Here is a 19,904-nt window from a genome sequence, read left to right on the forward strand (position 1 = left end):
TTTATCTCAAAATGAAGATTCCCCAGGAAAATAGTCTTTTGCAGCTAGGCTGTAATGTTCCTCAGGCGTGCGGAGTCCTCATTAGCCAGTAAGAATTACCGCAGGGAGATGACTGGAATGTTCTATGTAAATAAGATGGAGTGGGGTGTTGTTGATGAAGTACAAACAAGTCTTTCTTTGGGGGGGGTCCCCTTTCTATGCCCATATTCTTTGCGATCATCCATTGCCTAGGAAACTGGCAGCTATCCTCTGCATTTTTAAGTGGGAAATATAGTATTTCTCCCCCGTGGCCCTGTTTTGTTTCTCTTGGAAAGGAGGCTTCGTAATTAAGTCTATATGTTACTGCAGAGTAACGTCATGGTCCCGGCGGCTGGCATTTCAAACCAATTTGTTTAGGTTTCTTCCTAACCCTAAAACAATCTAAAAATAGATCACCAAGCCCTCTTACTTTACATTGATGTCACTCTAATCGACCACAATAGGATAAGGGACATAGTTTACCCCGATCTTCTGTACCCTCCAACTCACCTCCTTTGCGTTTCACCTTTGATTTTTCACATTGACAACTTTCTTTTTTCCTCACTAATATTTTTGTTATGGATAAACAATCCTAGCGAATGTTTCCTCTTAAATTTTTACCTATATAATGCTTCTATATCTATATATGTGTATATAGATATATATCTTATAATGCATCATATAATGGCTGCCATTTTAAATGCCTACTATGTGCTAGAAACTGATGATTTTCATATATATATCCTTACAACTGGCTGATAAGACAGATATTATTACTCCCATTTTATAAATGAGGAAACAGAGGTCCAAAGTAGCTTGCCTAAAATTTTACTGTTAGAAAGTAACAAAAGTGGGATTTCAAAACTCATGTTCTTTCCACTATGCCATTCAGCGTTCAGACTCTTTTTAATGGCTATTTGTAGAAGTATTTTATGTAATTCAACCTTCAGTTCAATATCTATTGAGTACTTACTATGAACAAGGTCCTGTACTTTCAAGAATATCAAATTGTATTAATAACAATGAAGATACCAAGTCCTTAATATATTAGCAAGTGGGCACATAGCTATGCTGTGAAGTCCCTATGTCTGACATGTGCATTTCTACAAAACACACCGAGGCCTATGGAATACTAAACAATACTCAACCTTCTTAACCTGGTAACTGGGATTTTGACATAATACTGTCATCAAGTCTTGAGTCCACACCATTCTTTCAACATCTATTGAGCATCTGCTACATAAGGAGAGCTGGGGCCGGCTAGCACTGTCTACTTACTATGTGCCAGGAGCCAGGGTAAGTACTTTACATTCATACCTTATCTTTTGTAGGCCTTAGAATAACAGTACGAGGGAGTTATTATCCCTATTTTACAGATAAGAAAACTGAGGCTCAAAGAGCTTCACTTGCCTAAGTTTACAGAGCATTAAGTCACAAGAAACAGAAATGCCTTTCTCTAAAGCCCACCCTCTATCTTGTCTCTACTACAAGAACATTTAAGGCGAAGGCCCTGCCCCCTCAAGGCCATAACAGATCCTAGATCACACTTTTCATTCAAGGACTTGTCTGTCAATCTGCCTCTACATACAAATAAAGGGTGGGTCTCTCGTATTCAAGGGGGCTTACTTAAAACTGGGCAGCCCGGTGGGCAACCTATGTGAGTTACAGGTTCATTTAGATAGCGATTTGATTGAAAGGCGTTAATGAGTAAGGCAGTGCTAACAGAGTGGGGCAGAGGTGACAAACATTCAGCCTATCGTAGGGGTCATAGGACAGTCAAGGAGACAAAGGTTTAGGCTTTTGATTGTTTTATAGAATGGATGCAATAGGAGACTTGACTTGTGGGGAGTGACAGACTAACCAGGTCACGTAAGCACAAAGAGACAGGGGCAAATGAACAGGAGCAGCAAGGCACCAAGATTACCCACAGCAGAGTCAAGAGAGAGGAGAGAAGGGGGTACAGGGTGGGCTTTAAGAGCGTCAGGTCTGTGTGGGTGGGGGAGGCGAGCCCTACACAAGTCTGGTATCAGAGAAGCCTAAGGAATGCTTGAATGAGAAAATAAGAGACGATGAGGTCATAAGGCACAAAAGGGGAGGGAATTTGCAAAGGGGCTTGAAGAGTAGAGAGGAAGTTGTTTTCAGAAGTCTGTGGGGGGGGGGCAGACAGGAAGCCACTGATGAATTCTGAGAAGACTGATGTATATTCCAGCAAGGAAAGGATGCTAAAGGAATCCTTGGTATGTTGCACACTGTGCAACTTGCTACATTTGGTGTTATCAGAACACCTTCAGTTCTACAAAGACTTTCATCTCTGTGCAGGTAAGTCATTTAGCTCCGAAAATGGGTCTTCTCAATAAATAAATACATAAATAATTAAGTTAATATATTTCAAAGCATCTTTTGGTGCTTTTAAATTCATAAATCTCACGTAAGATTTAAAAAGGAGGGGGCAGGAGTCTTTAATTTGGATCGAATGCAACAAATCATTAGAAGAGAAAAAAGAATTTGAAACCACAATGTCAGAATGAGGAAAGAATTGCGAATTACATAGGTCATCAACGACCATATTGACTAAATCAAAGACCCGCAATCATTTCTTCTCAGGCTAGCTTGAGAAAATAAAAATCGTTTCAAAGTCCCCTCAAAAGCTTTAATAGTACACGCTTTCTTATTTCCCCAACCAACCTAGCCCACATTCAGCCAGAACACAGGAATCTAAATTTCAGAATGTCATTTTCTCATTTGGATTATAAATTTCATCTGTAATTTTTTTTCAATCAAAACATTTAAGAATGAATTTGCTGAATGGTAGACCAGATAAATAATTTAGAATTTTAATGTAGGCACACAAGATTCAGAAATTTGGTAAAGCCACAAAGCTGCTCAGATATTAGAGAGCAGACAGGCAGTGCCTGCTGAGCACTGACCAGGCCTGGGCCTGCACAAAGTGGGCGGGGTCTCGGGCCTCTGCACAAACACAGCTGTGCACGCACCGTTCAATCGCCCTCCTGGCAGACAGCAGCAACAAGCCACCTCCAGACCCTCAGGAGGAGAGCCTTCACTGAGTAAGCCACTGCTGTCCAGGCAGTGGCTCTCCCTATTTCAGTGGCCTCTCCCCCTATTTCAGAACATGCTGCGTGTATTCAGAGGAGCTTGTGAAAAACTCTTAATAAATGAAGCCCCCATAATTGACTAGCACAGAACCTCAGATTGGATCCTTTTAAGAGAAATGGAACATTAAGTACGTATGAGAGTGACTGCAGCCTTCCTATGAACAAATAAAAAAACATACAATGAAATAAAAATAGACCAGATATGTGCTAACCAAAAAAGTTTACCGAAGTAATAGCTGGCATTCCACAGTTCTCCAGATTATTGTAAATACGTAGTTGGCTGACCTGGAGCTGTGTGTAAGGGGAAAATGAGTGGAGGTTTGGTTGTTCTCTATTATGATCCCTGAAGTAGCCAAACCAGATAATCTGGTTTAAAAAGAATCTTCTAGTGGCTGGATTATAAATCTCTCAGTGAACATTTTTAAGTCTGACTGTGCTAAATTTATAGTGTATAGAGCAACGCAGTGTTTAAAAGACAATTCCTGACTCTAGGATTTTATAATCTAATAATTATCTGGTTTTACTACCTAAGTGGCTCAAAGTTAAACAAATAACTGCCAAATGTGCATTTCACTTTGCTTTGTAGAGTTACTGTCTAAAAAAAAAAAATAAGAATCTATCCTGTAGGAATACTTGGGATGAAATAGAGTTTTAATTTTCCTGGGAGAAGAAAACACCAGTCACACATTTTAGGGAGGTCACAGATGGTTCTTTCTCTGCCTTTAATAGTGGTTTAAAGTCACGAGTTCTGGAAGCAGATCGCCTTGGCTCAAATCCCAGCTCCACTACTTTTTAGCTGTGCAGCTTTGTATAAATTGCTTAGCCTCTCTGTGCCACAATTTCCACATTTGAAGCTGAGTATAATAATACCCACCTCGTAGAGCTATTGGGAGAGTTAAATAGGAAAATTCTGTACTGTCCCAGTAAGTCGTAAGAAATTTTATCACAAGAGCTTCTATAAGACAAACGAAACTAGAATCAAGATGAACAGACAACCCACCAGCTGGGAGAGAATATTTGCAAAACATACATCTGACAAGGGGTTGATCTCCATAATATATAAAGAACTCACACAACTGAACAACAAAAAAACAAACAACCCGATCAAAAAATGGGCAGAGGAAATGAATAGACACTTCTCCAAAGAAGATATATAAATGGCCAATAGGCACATGAAAAGATGTTCAACATCATTAATCATCAGGGAAATGCAAATCAAAACAGCACTAAGATATCACCTCACGCCCGTTAGAATGGCTATAATCACCAAGACAAAAAACAACAAATGTTGGAGAGGATGTGGAGAAACAGGAACCCTCATACACAGCTGGTGGGAATGCAAACTGGTGCAGCCTCTATGGAAAACGGGATGGAGATTCCTCAAAGAATTAAAAATAGAGATGCCCTATGACCCAGCCATCCCACTACTGGGAATCTATCCAACGAACCTGAAATCAACAATCCAAAGAGGCTTATGCACCCCTATGTTCATTGCAGCATTATTCACTATAGCCAAGAAGCAGAAGCAACCTAAGTGTCCCTCGCCTGACAACTGGATCAAGAAAATGTGGTATATATATACAATGGAATACTACTCAGCCATAAAAAAAGACAAAATCGTCCCATTTGTAACAACATGGATGGGCCTGGAGGGTATTATGTTAAGTGAAGTAAGCCAGAAGGAGAAAGACAAACACTGTATGATCTCACTCATATGTGGAATATAAGCCAACACATGGACAGAGAAAACTGTATTGTGGTTACCAGGGGCAATGGGGGTGGGGGGTGGGCACAAGGGGTGAAGGGAGTCATATATATGGTGATGGATGAACCAAAATGTACAACCCAAAATTTCACAGTGTTAAAAACTATTAAAACATCAATAAATAAGTCAGAGGGAGAAGGTCAAATACCGTATGATTTCCTTCAGTAAGTAGTAGATAATAACAACAATAAACAAACACATAGGGACAGAGATTGGATTGGTGGTTACCAGAGGGGAGGGGGGGAGGGAGGAGGGTGAAAGGGATAATTGGGTACATGTGTGTGGTGATGGGTTGTAATTAGTATTTTGGTGGTGAACATGATGTAATCTATGCAGAAATAGAAGTACAATGATGTACACCTGAAATTTTGCAATGTTATAAACCAATGTTACTGCAATAAACAAAAAATAAAAAAAAAAAAAAAAAAAAAAAATCAATAAAAAAAAAAAGAAATTTTATCACTTCTCTATTGTTGTGTCACCTCCTCCACTTAAAATTACAAAATCCTCTCCTGAAATAAAGTTCTCCATTATTCACTAGAGAGAAAGTAGGCTTTATAAGAAGGGAAAGTAGATTGCTTCAGCTATTGGTTCATTTTATAATCACCACAAGGTGTCAATCTGTCATTTGGTCAGTTGAAGTCAATATTTTTGCTGGTGAAGGTGTCCACAAGCTAATAAAAATCATATATTCACATCACTTGGCAGGGTGTTCAACACTGGTAAGACCCAGCAAAGAGGCAGGTTTTCTCCATGAATGCCAATCGCAACTTACACAGTCAATAGCCATGATGTTTTCTTTCCGTTAAACTAATCATGATGAGGTCACTGAATAAGTGACTTTAGACTTTGTCACTTTCTAGATTGCAGCACTCAATGTTCATTTCAGCCATTTATACTTTCCAATAATAAATGTAGGAACATATTTTCTCTTTTTTTCCCTGCATGCCGGTGTTTATGAAACTAAAGGCATTCAGCCATAAGGAGAGGAGGGGCAAAGAGTCAGTGGAGGCCAAATAAGATCTGATCCTATCACTGTTCTCAATAAAATACAGGTGAACCACTTCAAGAAAGAGAACTTTCCTACCAGGTAGAAGGATTTGTTTCTGGTTGCATCCTAAAGTCAAAAATATTAAGAATCTTCAGGATGATCCATTCCTCTGATCTCTCCTATTGAGACAGATAATGGAAAGCTGATAGTACAGTGATAACCGATACGTGTGTCTTCAGACAGTTGTAACCTTTTCAAGAACTATCACTCATGCGTTACAATAAAGACTTTCGACATTTAGATTTAGAGCTTTTGAACAAGATTTATAGCTTCTGAACAAAAGATTTATCACTGAGCTTAGCCAGTGGCAATCAGCCAGAACCAAGTATTTACAACCTCACATTAAAAAGGATTGGCCAGAAGCTAGATAATTCAGAAAGAAAACAAAGTAGCTCCCAGCTAGCACCATCCTGAAAGTCAATACAAACACAAACTGTCGATCCAAAAGCATAGCCACCTTGCCAAAATTCATTTTACGTATGTTTAAAAGCACTAGGACTCGGGGTCTATTCTAGAACAGAAGTATTCATCCTCCAAGGAATGTTCACGCCCAGTTCGTTGCAATCTGCTTCCGTACAGTGTCTCTGGAAGCTGCTTGCCTGGTTAGATGACGGCAACTTCAAACGGGACATGCTGAGCAAGTTACAATCCTTTTACCAAGAATAAACACACACACAATGGTGCAAAATGCATGGGAAAATAATGCTGCCGAGTATCATGACACTGTAAGCTTCAGGGACAATAAGCTTGCTGTAGCCCTCGGACCCTCAGTCCATTCAAACGCCAGTAAAAGTGTTTTCAAGAAATGGCAAATACTCATTTGTCCTTACATCCAACATCATTTAAGGGTGTCAAAATTCTCTATCATCAGCTGTATAATAATACCAGGGGCTTTTAATTTCTCTCACCAAAAGTACATATGGCAAACTGCTTCCCAAACCAAACGCTTAAAGCAAAGGCTGAAAACTGCTTTAAGAGCCCGTCTGTGACACTCAGCAGTTCGGATTCCTCTCTTATTACGGCCCCCGGGACAGCGGAGGCCAGGCCTGGGGGAGCCGCGGAGACGTGAGCTAATGTGTGCTCCGCTTCAAGTCAGACACCCTCTGATCTGCAGTGGCTGCTGTAGACCGCCTCTAAGGCTAATTCCGCAAAACTTTCAGAGGAGACGGACCCGGGTGTGCTGTCAACTCCTGGTGTGGCTCTTAGAGACTGGGTCTCTGCCTGCCTGCTTGTATGCCAACCTCAGTGACAGACTCATTTCAGCACCCTTTGGGGCACAGGAGTCCCCGCAAAGGAGTTGTCACAGTGGGACACAGACACACACACACACACACACGGAAACCTGATGTGCAAGGCACTTTCTTACCTTATACTTCATCTCGGCAGCGGTGAATTGAGCTGTTTTCCTACACTAGTTAGAATGCATTAAGCACTAGCGTGTCCGCCCCATTGAGCGCAGCGCTAAATAAAAGTAAGAAAGGGCCCGGGCTGCAGCGGGTTTGTCAGCCACAGCTCGCCAAGCTCCGGCACAGCTACCCTCGCGAAGCCTCTGAGCTCACTGTTTAGATCGAGGCAGGCGGATCACGGGCTGCATTTGCATACCGCCCTCCATTGGCTAGAGGGCCAAGGTAATACGGCCGCCCCGCCCACCTCAACTTCTGAAAACTGACAAAGAGCTTGTAATGTGATCATTTCTTTTTACATTATCAGACAGCGTGGAAAATAAAACAAAGTGGGGAACCGTCCCGAACCTTACTCCACTTTCCCCCACTCACAAAACCCGGGAAAAGGAGATAAATTCTTTTTAAGGTTAACCTAAGTTTTAAAGAAATCAGATTCACAAAGCAGCCTGACCGTCGTGCTTCCTGTGACCTAGCAACTCCTTCATAAACCCGTTTCATTTCAAAGCCATTCACCTCACAGTCTCAACATGAAACGAAATCGGGAACAAAAGGTTTTCTGTCTCCGGGCCCCTTTTTACTAACTACCCCTGCTGGTCTCTCTCTCTCTTTTTCTCTCTTCCCTCCCCTCCCCTCCTTTTTTTGTGGCTGTTTGCTTTTTTTTGTTCGTTTCAACGTTCAAAGTACTTGCAACGTCCGTCCGCAAGGAGCCGGAATACAATTCTCCCTCAGTGAAAAGGAACTCTCTAGCACGGGCACCAGGGTTTCCCTGGCCAGCGTCTCACGAGGGCCTCACGGAGTTGTGTCAGCGACCTTTTCTGGCTTTGTAGAGCATAAAGGTTAGATGTGACCTTTTCGATGAGGCTGGCCGGGGCCCGCCCTATATACATCATCACTGTCTGCTGAGTGCTGTGTTCTTTGATGGCTGGCATTGCTAGCTCCAGCTTTGAACACTGCAGTTTTTCCTTCTGACCTCTCTCCTGAAGATGACCCATTAACCCCTCCAACACATTATCTGGGGAACAAAAAATGCCCACTGTTTGATGAGCCTGATTAAAAAGACCAGTCTCTCGAGCAAAGCGTAGAACATTTGGTTCAGCTTCATGATTTCTACAGAGAAAGAGGTCACCCAGGAGAGGACAGAAATGGTCACCTTCAGCAACTCTTCTGAAGGATAGACGGGTCGAGGAAACTTCTCTTTCACTGAGCCTCAGGACAGAGACCTGTTGAGTGCAGACAACACTGTCCCTGTGTGGGAGGGACTCCAACCAGACTACCCGACTTGGATGGAAAAATCAGCCCTTATTTTTTTCCTGACCGAGTTGGATCAGAATCAGTTTGACTTTTTTCCTCCCAAATTCCCAGTGGATTAAAACTCTACTTTTATGATCTAAGCAAAAAGAACAGGAGAGCCGCTGTCCTACAGAAGTGGTTTCCAGACACAAGGCTCATAGTTTAGATCACAGTTTAATGTGGTACCGGTTCCTAGACGTGACCCCCCAGGTGGTCATAATGAGGTTGAAACACAAGTTTGGGCCTCCATGAGGCCTTGCTTTTCCTCATTTAGCCTTAGAAGGAAAATGAGCCTGAGTGATTTGGCAAGGTCTTTATGAACACAAATTAAGCACGCAGCGTATTGCCCTGCAAGGATCTTCTAAGCAGTCCCACAGACTTACGGGAGAGTCATTAGTTTGCAGGAAATTGTTTTGGTGTCTGCCTGGAGAAGTCAAAGCCCTGCCCATCTGTAGGATGAGTCTTGTGGCTTCCAGGAGATCTAGATAACATTCTTTTGGCTTTTTTTTTTTTTTTAAAGATTTTATTTATTTTATTTTTTTTCCCCCCAAAGCCCCAGTGGATAGTTGTATGTCGTAGCTGCACATCCTTCTAGTTGCTGTATGTGGGACTCGGCCTCAGGATGAACGGAGAAGCGGTGCCTCGATGCGCACCGGGGATCCGAACCCGGGCCACCAGCATCGCAGCGCGCGCACTTAACCACCAAGCCACTTTTGGCTTCTTAAGCAGTACAGCTGAAGCCGCCTTCTGTTTGTTTGATGGGTACTGTTGAGCAGTGAACGCTCTCTCATCCCATTTTAATTCTTTCAAACCATTTCCCAAAGCATATGCTGGGCCTTTTTGTCATTTGATTCTCTAGTTAGAAAGCTTAATTCACACCAAGTGGCCCTCCTGCTTTCCTGCTTCTGTCCTGTGCAGTAAGACACTTAAAATCTACCTGACATTCATTTCAAGGGGGTTTGGGTCATCGTATTGTTAGCTACAGAAAGAAAAGCACAAGGGTGTTGGAGTCAGGTAAACCTGTGTTAGAATCTCAGCAAATTTCTTAACTTCTTAATTTTGGTGTCCTAAAGTGTAAAATAGAGAATAATAAAACCTGCCTGCTAGAGTTATAATGAGGATTAAATGAGGTAATATAGATAAAAGTTAATGGTACTTGGCACATAGTAAAACCTTAATAATAATAATAAGCAACAATTTATTATTTTAATATTAAATTTATGTTATTTTATTACTATATCATATAACATTATTGTTATAATATATAAATAATATTTAATTATTACATTAATTATAACTATTATTGTGATTAGACTGTTATTGATAGTATATGTAAGTGTGGCAGGCATTTAGAAGAAGGTGGAGGAAGCCCCTTATCTGTGTGCCATCCTGTCACAGGGCAACTTTCTAATTTAACAAGTTTCAGTGGAGCACCCACCACATGGCAGGTACTGTTCTAGCTGGGGAGGATGCAACAGACAAAGTTCTTACCCTCACAGAGCTCAGGGTCTAGTAGGAGTGGAGGACAATAATTAAATGAATATTTAATGCAATTTTGGAGTGATAAATGCCATGAAGAAAAATTAAGCAGGGAAAATTTGCTAGAAGAAACAGACCAGGATGGTGGGGGGCTCTTATTTTAGAGAGAGTGGTCAGGCAAGCTCCTCTAAGGAGGTAATATTGAAGCAGAAATCTGAATAACATGAGGAATCCATTCATGTTATCTGGGGAAAGAACATTCCAGACAGAGGAAGTCTGGAAAGGGCCCATGGAAAGGGCCTGAATAGGAATGAACTTGGTGTATTTAAGAACAGCAAGCAGTCCAGGGTGCTCAGAGTCAGGGGAGGGATGGAGAGGGCAAGCTCAGGGAGGTAGGTGGTAGCCATTGGCAGTTTCTCCTGAGTGCGACAGAAAGTCACTGGAGCGTTCTGAGCAGCAAGTGCTGTGATCTGTTTCTCTCTGATTTTACCCTTTGTTTAAACACTCAAGGGCAGCAGGCTGTTAGTTAAAATATTGAGCTCTGGTCTTAATGCAGTTTATATAATGCCGATAGTCGTCACTTTATTAGTGTCTTCTAGTAGGTTTCCTTCAAAACCTTTTGGGGAAACACAAATTCTCTCAATGAATAGAGAAACAGCTCCTTCCCCATCTGTTACCTGAGATTTTGGATGCAAAAATACTGTTTAAACTGTGCTATACAAACACCATCGATGGATTTATGGAATCACCCAATACCCCCTAAAATGGGCCAGGGCACTGGGGCTCGGACCCTAACCTTGCTCACCAGCACTCTTGGCCTGTCAACCTTGCCACCTGTCTGCTTTCTGCCAAGGGCTCTGTCTCCCCAGACACTCCTGCAGGCAGGAGCAAGGGAGCTGGCATCAGATGCCGTTCAAATGATTTTCCAGCTGCCACTGGGCACTGGCGTGGATACAGCAAAACATCAAGAGGGAAAAGATTCTTCTGTCCACAACTTGGGAGGAACCAATGTGGCTGCTCTCGAAGAGCGAAGGGCCAAGTCAGAGCATGTAAGGGCAGGAAGCGACCTCTGGAATCATCTAATCCAGCCCCTCATAGAGAGGACGAGCTGCTGCTCTGAGGGTGGGTGTCCCGCTCAGGGCCTGCCAGGTCGGGTCATAACAACAATCAGTGCTTTAGGTCAGGCCTTGGTATCTCTTGTCTGATTTATTCCAGTCATTCTTTTTAGTTTCCCCACCTGAAATCTCTCCCTGCTCTAATCTATATTTCAGATCACTTACCTGTTTGATTTCTAGAGTACATGCAGAGCTGATCACATTACTACTATGTTTAAAAACCTCTAGGGACACTTCAATGCCTTAAAAAACACAATTCACACACTTCGGCAGGGACTATAATCTGAGCCCACCCTCCTTCTCTGGCCTCATCTCCCACTACCCCCCTGCCCCACATCCCACACTCAAGCCACACGGGTGGACTCACCGAATCCAACACACGCTTGCACCGTTCGGATCCCGCACAGTGGAGTCCCTCTGCCGAGCATGTCCTCTCCTCACTCTTTTCCGTCCAGCCAGGCCCCAACACTAACTCTTTTGTGCTTCCTTGTCAACAACCCCCACCCTGCCCACCTCGCCCTTTCAGAACTAATTCCTCCCTCCTTTTTCTATGCCCCCATTGTATTTGAAACATGGCCCTATTAGAAGGCTCTTCCACATTGTATCATAATGATTTTTTATGTCTGTTTCCCCAGCTTCAAGCGGAGCTCCAGAGGGATGGGGTGTTATCTTGTTTGACTCTGTCCCCTGCAGGCTTATCCCTCATAGGTACTTAAACGCTTACTGAATGAATAAGAGGATAAACGTAACTTCAAAGAATGTGTGTTATCTTCAGGTTCTGCCCCGTGCCCAGGAAGGGAATGTGGAAAACCCGTGACTGAGGGCAGTGTGTGGTTTACATCTATTAGAAGTATTAGAAGGAGAACTAAGATGCACCTTTTCGGAGCCAACTCAAGGCCTGTTGCCAGTTGTGTCTCTGGAACAGGGGTCAGTCCAAAAACCAGGGCCCAAGGGTCCCTTCTTTTTATACACCCTGCGAGCTAAGAATAGCTTTTACATTTTTAAATGGTTGGAAAAACATCAAAAGAAGAATCATATTTCATAAGATGTGAAAATTATATGAAATTCAAATTTCAGTGTCTATAAATAAAGTTTTATTGGAACACAGTCACGCCTGTTCATGTACAAGTGGTCTTTTGAACTGCGATGGCAGATTTGAGTGGTTGCAACAGAGGTGGTAAAGACTTCAAAGCTGAAAAAATGTATTATCTGGCCCTCCACAGAAAAAGTTTGCCAAGCCATGCTCTAGAATAGTGCAAGACGTATCTATCCCTGAGTTCAGGCTAAAGTGTAGATGCTTCCACATCCTCAGAGAAACAATCTGGAAATACCCATGCTAGGACCATGTTTTACCATTTCTAGTCTGATACCAGTTTTAAAAAAATCTACATATACCAAAGTTATTTCAAAAAATAATATGAGGCAGCAACTTGTCAATTCTACAAGTCTCCAGAAACCTCCCCAAACAAAGACAAGCCATTGAGACTCGTCTCCTTCAATTTCTTTCAATGACCTCTGACTCATGCACCTCGACTGAAACCCTCCCAGCTGCCAGGCCCTGTGCTAGATATTCACAGATGTTATTTCATTTCATATTCATCTAATATAACAACCCTATGAGGTAGGTTGTAGTATTCTAATTTTGCACATAACAAAATTGAGACTTGGAGAGGTTCTACAACTTGCACAAAGTTACAGGCAGGTGAGTGGCAGATCTGGTACGTGAACCCAGGCTTTCTGCTGCTGAGTCTGTGTGCCGCTAACCACTGTCCTATACTGCCCTCGGGCTTCCTCTAGGTGCCTTCAGCTTATCTGAGCTGTTGTTATTTGTCACTTCAATGACGCAGCGTCTCTACCCTATGAGACTAAACCTAACTGAGGAACAGGTATTGTTCTCGAGTCATGACTAGGGCTAATAACTAAGGCTAATAGTGTGCATACAAACACACACACACCTACTCACTCGTACTTTCAAGCCTGGATATGTGTAGTCCCTCTAGCCTGGTCTGTCCTCCTTTCATCCCTCTGCTTACCTAACTCCTGTCTTTTCCACAGTTTGCACCCCATCCCCTCACGGAAACTTTTCTAGAAAATCTCTCCATTGTTGATCTCCTCCCAACTCTGTTCTGTGTCTCTCATCACCTGGGTCAGTGCTTCTCAAATCTGACCTCCCTCAACTAAGCCTAACTGAGGAACAGGTATTGTTCTCTAGTCATGACTAGGTCTAATAGTGTGCATACAAACACACACACCCCTACTCACTCGTACTTTCAAGCCTGGATGTGTGTAGTCCCTCTAGGCTGGACTGCCCTCCTTTCATCCCTCTGCTTACCTAACTCCCGTCTTTTCCCCAGTTTGCACCCCATCCCCTTCATGGAACCTTTTCTAGAAAATCTCTCCATTGTTGATCTCCTCCCAACTCTGTTCTGTGTCTCTTATCACCTGGGTCAGTGCTTCTCAAATCTGACCTCCCTCAAATCTAACTCCCCAGTTAGGAATGCTCGGGCTTCTCCCCTTTGAGTTGGATTCAGCAGGCCTGGTGTGAGGCCTTGGAATCTAGACATTAAAAGAGATCCTCATATGATCCTGCACACAGTTTTGTGTGTGGAGTATATAATTAGTGCTCCGTTATCGCCCTGTACTGTTTCACCAGTAAGAGCTTCTTTTCCACAATGTGATTTTTAAGCAACTCGTAGAAGGGGATCCTGTGTTTTCTTCAGCTGTATCCCCTTCTGCACCTACACAGGTAACTCAATCTCATCTTAGTCTTCTCAAAGCCCTATGTCTTGTCCATGCCCCCAGCCTTCACTGATGTCAACGTGGGAAAAATAAGTCCCTTTTCAGCAGGCAGGGGAAAGAATACCTCTCCCTCTAGGCAATAGCCCTCTTTTATCTGTTGAGCTGGTCAAGCCCTGGGAATGAATGAAAGTCTATTATTAGAGAGAAGCTCCAGGAACAGTCTCTAATGTTTGCTTCCCCACGTGCTGTGGAATGGAGCTTCCATTCACTTTCCCTCCACTAATATTTTGGCAGGAGAGACCTCATGAAGGCCAGCCAACCCCAACCTCCCCTCCTCCCTTTTAACAGCAGCGTCCCAGGAATAAACTCTGTTTTCTGAAAGAGTTGTTGAAAGCGTTGTTGTAAAATATGTGTTTCTGCAGAAGGAGGGTGGTGTTTACTAAAAAAGCTTATTGACTCATGATTCCCGAATTACTTCTGATTTGGTTCCTCCCTGACTTCTTTCTCATTCTCACTCAATGACCAGCCACCTGGGATGGGGTGGAGCTCTAAGCAGCAGAGATTAGAAATGATTCCTCTCAATCTCTCGTTACTGCATGACATGTGGATTCCCACACTGTGAGGACTTTACAAGGTCTCACTACCCGTTTTCACTCAGCCACGTTTATGAATGTGTCATTGTTACCGCCCTTTTAAAAATCTCCACCCCCCCACCCCCACCCCATGTCCTACTGCCTTCTGCCTTCCATCCCACACTCTTTAAGGTGGCGGTTAATTTTCCCTAGGGTGAAGAGCTAAAATGGAGAGTCTTAGCCCCTCTCAGTCTTTGATTAGCCATGCAAGAATGCATGTAATACTGTGTCACTAACGTGTTAGTAAAACTTAGATAGACACCGGTAGATGGGGTGATTGCGGGCAACACTTTGACTTGATTTTTGAAAAACTGTGCAATTGTGAAGTTTTTGATGTTATATGTACACATATATAATAGTGTTATTATAACTTTGGAATACTTAATTACTACCTTTTTTTCCCCCAAAGAACTAAAAAACATAACAGATTAAATTATATGTTAAGTAAATTCACTCAACTCCAGTAAAATATGAAAAGCACTTAGAGGCTCCATTTTAGCATTTAGTATTTTCTTGATATGAAGGATTTAGGAGAGTTAATTTAGGGGTGAAATGATAAGAAAAATTAGAAACACATAATAAAGATTTAGGTTTATTTATCTTCATAAAGGTACAAAGGTTTACATTTCTACTCTTTATATGTATCCAGCCGGGCTAAGGAATGAAGTTCAGCGGAACAAACGGAGTCTACTGGTAACGCTGTGCAGACTGCCTGGCAAAGGCTCTCTCCTGTCTTCTCTGCTGTGAGGTGTTCAGTTATGGCATGCTTTAGTTTGTCCAAATAAACAATTTGTTATATAAAACTGCCATGGAAGTTTCTTCTGCTGGTAGAAACTGTAGACCATGGATTCTTACAAAGGTCGAGGTGAGCTGCCAAGACCAAATAATCAGGAATTCCATGACTGGATGGAGGACGGCCTTCTACTCTTTCTGAAGGCACTGCCCAATGCAATAATATTGCTACACGCTAAGCATTAACTCAGAAGGGACAAAGGTACCACATTTCCTTCTTGCTAACTTTTGATCTTCCTTCATATATTCTGGAATTTGACAAGTCTTCCTGACCCCTCCTCGTGTACATCTTCTCACTGTGCTACACATGATATGACATGATAACATGACACAATACACTAGAGCTTTGCAGTTCCCTCCCACTCTCCACTTTTTGCTACTGTCTAGGTGGAGTAAGCAGAGGGGCTTATGGCCCTAAATTCCTGGACGGGGCTGGCTGTTCTGTTTCCAATCTACTCCTGAGTTTCACCATTCTCCAGACACACCGGCTGCTAAAAGTCACCTTCCACATCCAGCATCCAGCATAACTCCAGGGTGGAGGTGGGGGGGAGGAGGTGGGGTGGGAAAGAATAGAGGAGCCTCGGGTGGGTGTTTTAACCACCAAATAACCACTTTCCTGGAGGCACAGGGTAAACCATTTCTTCAGGGTTTGAAAATGCATTTTCTTCCCCGGGGCCCTAAAAGAGGCCAGCTGACCCAGTTCTCCAAGAAAGTCTGCCTCCTGTCCCTCACTGCCCTCATCCGCTGAGGCCAGTGAGTGTCCAGCAGGCCCTGTCCCAGGGCATCTGGCCTGTCTGGCCAGCCCGGGCAGCCGCCAGCTGGCGCTGATGAGCAAGTCAAAGGAATCCGAGTAATGCAGGGCCTGGAGTGGGAGAAGAGGGGAGGGCAGGATGAGAGGAATGTGATGTGGGGACACAGTGCACCCGGCACTGTTGAATCCAAGCTTTTGAAGAGTTTGGTTCATTTTAGAAAGCAAAGTGCTCCAACTATCAGCAATCTTTTATTTTGTCTGCTAGAGGAATGCCTTTCCAGCGTGGGCTGGAGACTGGGCGGTGGTGGAGACACCGGCATCCACCCTCGCCTTGCCGTGTGGAGTGTGGACAGCGCATTCCTTTCTGCCCACCGCCCGAGAAATAAAGAGCAGTTCTCCTCCTTATAAGAAAAGCCGAAGGGGGACCCGCTAAAGAGCATGCACAAGACTTTAAGGCTCACTCACTCACACCACTGAGGTTTACAGATGTTAAGTATAAGTTCCCTTAATTTGCTTAAGTCCTGGTAGCCTGTGATTTCAGACTAGAGGATGTAGACAAAGGGGTGTTGCAAGGGTTTTCTTCAACTTCAACGCCTGCGGTTCTCGTGACTCATGTCTAACCAGCCTTTGGAGCTTCTGGTCTTTGGAAGGGCGGAGAGTTGGGAGAAGAAGGCTTATGCCCACCCCCCCCACCAAGATAGAGGCCACATGTTCCCCAGCTTTGATTTTGCCATCTCAAAATCACTCTGTATCTTCAAAAGCCATCTCCCGTGCAGTTCTGGTCACCAGGAAAAAAAAAAAATCTTTCCTCCTGACCCAGACAGCTCTGGGCTTCTGGTTCCCCTCTCAAGCCCTCTCTGGGACTCAGCTCTCCAACTCTCCCTTCTGTCGTTCCCACCCCTAATCTTTCACATCCTGCTCTCTACGTGTCGGTTCAAGGTTCAAGTCTTCTTCATCCTAAATGCAGATCCACACTGCCTTGTTCAGAATCCTGGAGGCCAGACGAGTTGTGGAATTCAGACTATTTCAGATTTTAGGAACAGATTTAGTGCCTATACCACATACGTACTACAAAACTCCCGGTGGGATCTGGGCCAGCATCCCACCCGCAAACCCTTTCATATTTCGGCAGTAAGACGTACGAAGGTTCATACCAAGTGGGTAAATGAAGAATATGATTCCCTCGGGCCAATCCAGGTCAGATTTTGCTGCCAAATGAGTTATGAAAGAACTCAGGATTTTTATACTCTGTAACTGTGGACGAGTGAGCACGGACCACTGCCACGCTCTCTAGTTCTTCAGACCTTCCCTTGGCCACCTCTCCTTCCCCTGGCATCACACCGAGCGCTCTCTCCCTGTCACTTGCCACAACCAGCGAGTGAGCAGTCCGAGGCCTGGCCTCCCATTCCGTCCTCCTCGCCTCCACCGCTGCCGTCCACTCCATCCACCACCACGCAGGCCAGCACTTCTCAAGCTCTTCACTGTGCAGTACCAGTGTTTTCCATTCCTAATCCATCACGAACCAGTAGTATTATAAAATATTTAAAAATACGGTAGGGGAAAAATGGAGGGAAAAAGACATGAAATACAAGTCTGGTTTGCTGTTGTTATTACTGAAGTCAACTGATATAAAATGACTCCTGTCTACTTGCTGTCCGAGTTGCGAAGCGCTCATTCTCGATTCCGCTCTCGCTGCGGGCGTGTCCCGGGTGTGGGCGCTCGGGTCTGCAGATCACACTTGGAGGAGCTCTGCCTGAGACCCTCGCCCTCCACGGCCCAGCGGGGACTCTCCTGGGTCCTCCGTGTCCCCTAGTTCCTGACGTTCTCCACCACCGCCTGTCTTGCAGAGGTCTCCTCCTTCGGCTTCCACAGCAGGGGCTCTTCCTGCTCTTCTACTTCTCTCACCAATATTTCAGTCTCCTCTTTAGGTAGGCTTTCCCCAGGGAGCCGTCCTCAGCCCTTTTTCTTCTGTATTTTCTGCTTTATCTATCTTATCCTCTCCAGTGACTTCTACTCTCATTTCTACACTGATGACAATCACATCCCCGAGCTGTGTTCAGAGTTCCAAATTCTCATTTCTTAACTCACCCAAATATTCCAGAGGCTTCTCAGAAACTCTTCATATTCACATATTGTGATGGTTAACTTTATGTGTTAACTTGGCTAGGCCACAGTACCCAGACATTTGGTCAAATACTAGTCTAGACATTGCTGTAAAGATATTTTTTAGATGAGAATAACATTTGAATCAGTAGACTTTGAGTAAAGCAGATTACCCTCTGCCACGAGGGTGGGCCTCATCTAATCAGTTGAAGGCCTTAATAGAAAAAAGACTGACTCCCCATAGGAAGACGGAATTCTGCTCCAGAGGGCATTTGGACATAAGCTGCAACATCAACTCTTCCTTGAGTCTACAGCCTGCCAGCCTGACTTGCAGATTTGGGGCATGCCAGCCTCCACAATCATGTGAGCCAATTCCTTAAAATAAATCTCATTCTCTCTCTGTGTATGCACACACACACACACACACACACACACACACCCTATTGGCCTTGGTTCTCTGGAGAACCCTAGCTAATATACATATTAGCAGCGTGAAACAGCATACACATGAAATAGTGTCTACTTCTAACTATTCTATTTATGATGCCACCATTGTCCCAGGCACCTAGAATCAAAAGTTCAGGTTGATTTTTTGTTTCTTTTTCCCTACTAATTCCCACATCCAATCAGCCATGTCAATTCTAGACCCTCCTTCTCATAAATACCCTCCTTTTCATTCCTCCACTAATAGAGATCCCCAACCACTCACTACTCAGGCCTAGTCGTCATGGAATGTATCCCCTGTCCACAGAGATTAGCCCAAGAAATTGGCATGTGACTCAGAGAGAGTCAATCTGAGGTCTTTGAGATTTTGTAAATGAAGCTTGGGAGAGAAAGGACCTCTTTTTCTTTGGATCATAAATGGTAAATGTATGCTTGGCAGTGAATATCTTTTCCCCATTGTAGAAGTGTCTGTAGCAAGAGAGAAAGTGTTCACATGCAAAAAGAAGCAAAGATATTGAAGTGGAGGAATGGAGAGAACTCTGATCCTGTTGTCTGTGCCTCTGGATCCAGCCATGCCTGAAGTCTATTCTTAGACAACCCAATTCATAAGGCAATAAACACACTTTTCTGCCTAACCTAGCTGGAGTTGAGCTTCTTTCTCTTACAACTACAGTGTCCTGACTAACCCTCTGCCAGAAAGTATTCTCCTAGAGGGCAAAGGCTATACCTTATTCAATTACACAGCCTGTGGCACCACATTTAGGATCTTCTCAGTCTGTGTGTTGCACTGAATTCCTAGCTTGTCCTTAAGGTACCAGTTACATTGTGAAATTGTGTGTGAGAAGAAAGGGAGAAATAACAGAAAGGAGCATTTTCTGCGGCTCCTATCATGGCAGAAATAGAATGGAGACTATGTATTAGGAAAATTCTAGGATGATGGCATGATGACCCAGATGAGAAGCAGATCTACCCTTTTATTTCAAATCCATTGATTTCAATGCACAGATTTATCAGTGAAAGGAAAAATCAATATGTATTTTTACTCTTAAGTGTGGGATAGCAGTGTTTTGTCTACCTGTAGATCCATATAAATATTTATATTACATTTCCTTGCCAATTAACTTGTTAGTTGCTGCTGAGATTTCATTCATCCATCTACCAATACTTACTAATTGCCTAACAGAATGCTAGGCACCATGGGAGCTACAA

The 19,904-nt window shown here is 43.5% G+C and overlaps 1 protein-coding gene across 4 annotated transcripts in view; it reads right to left on the bottom strand.

Annotated features, from left to right (window-relative positions):
- The window catches only part of NEDD9 (neural precursor cell expressed, developmentally down-regulated 9), a 176,071-nt gene that overhangs the window by 39,654 nt on the left and 116,513 nt on the right, over nucleotides 1-19,904 (bottom strand). Inside the window, exon 1 of one of the 4 annotated variants that reach the window (XM_087438001.1) lies at nucleotides 11,602-11,655. The exons of 1 other annotated variant lie outside the window; for it this stretch is intronic. Coding sequence is in view for 1 of the 3 variants with exons in the window: in XM_004432121.3 (XP_004432178.1) it covers nucleotides 7,314-7,325 (12 nt within the window). In the remaining 2 variants the exon portion in view is untranslated. Of the gene's footprint in view, nucleotides 1-5,983; nucleotides 7,257-7,313; nucleotides 7,506-11,601; nucleotides 11,656-19,904 lie in introns of those variants that run through there. 2 more of the 4 variants (XM_004432121.3, XM_087438000.1) reach the window with 2 other exon arrangements.

The sequence above is a fragment of the Ceratotherium simum genome, chromosome 13 (assembly GCF_057802395.1).
Source record: "Ceratotherium simum simum isolate JZ-2026a chromosome 13, ASM5780239v1, whole genome shotgun sequence".
Classification (NCBI taxonomy): Eukaryota; Metazoa; Chordata; class Mammalia; order Perissodactyla; family Rhinocerotidae; genus Ceratotherium; species Ceratotherium simum.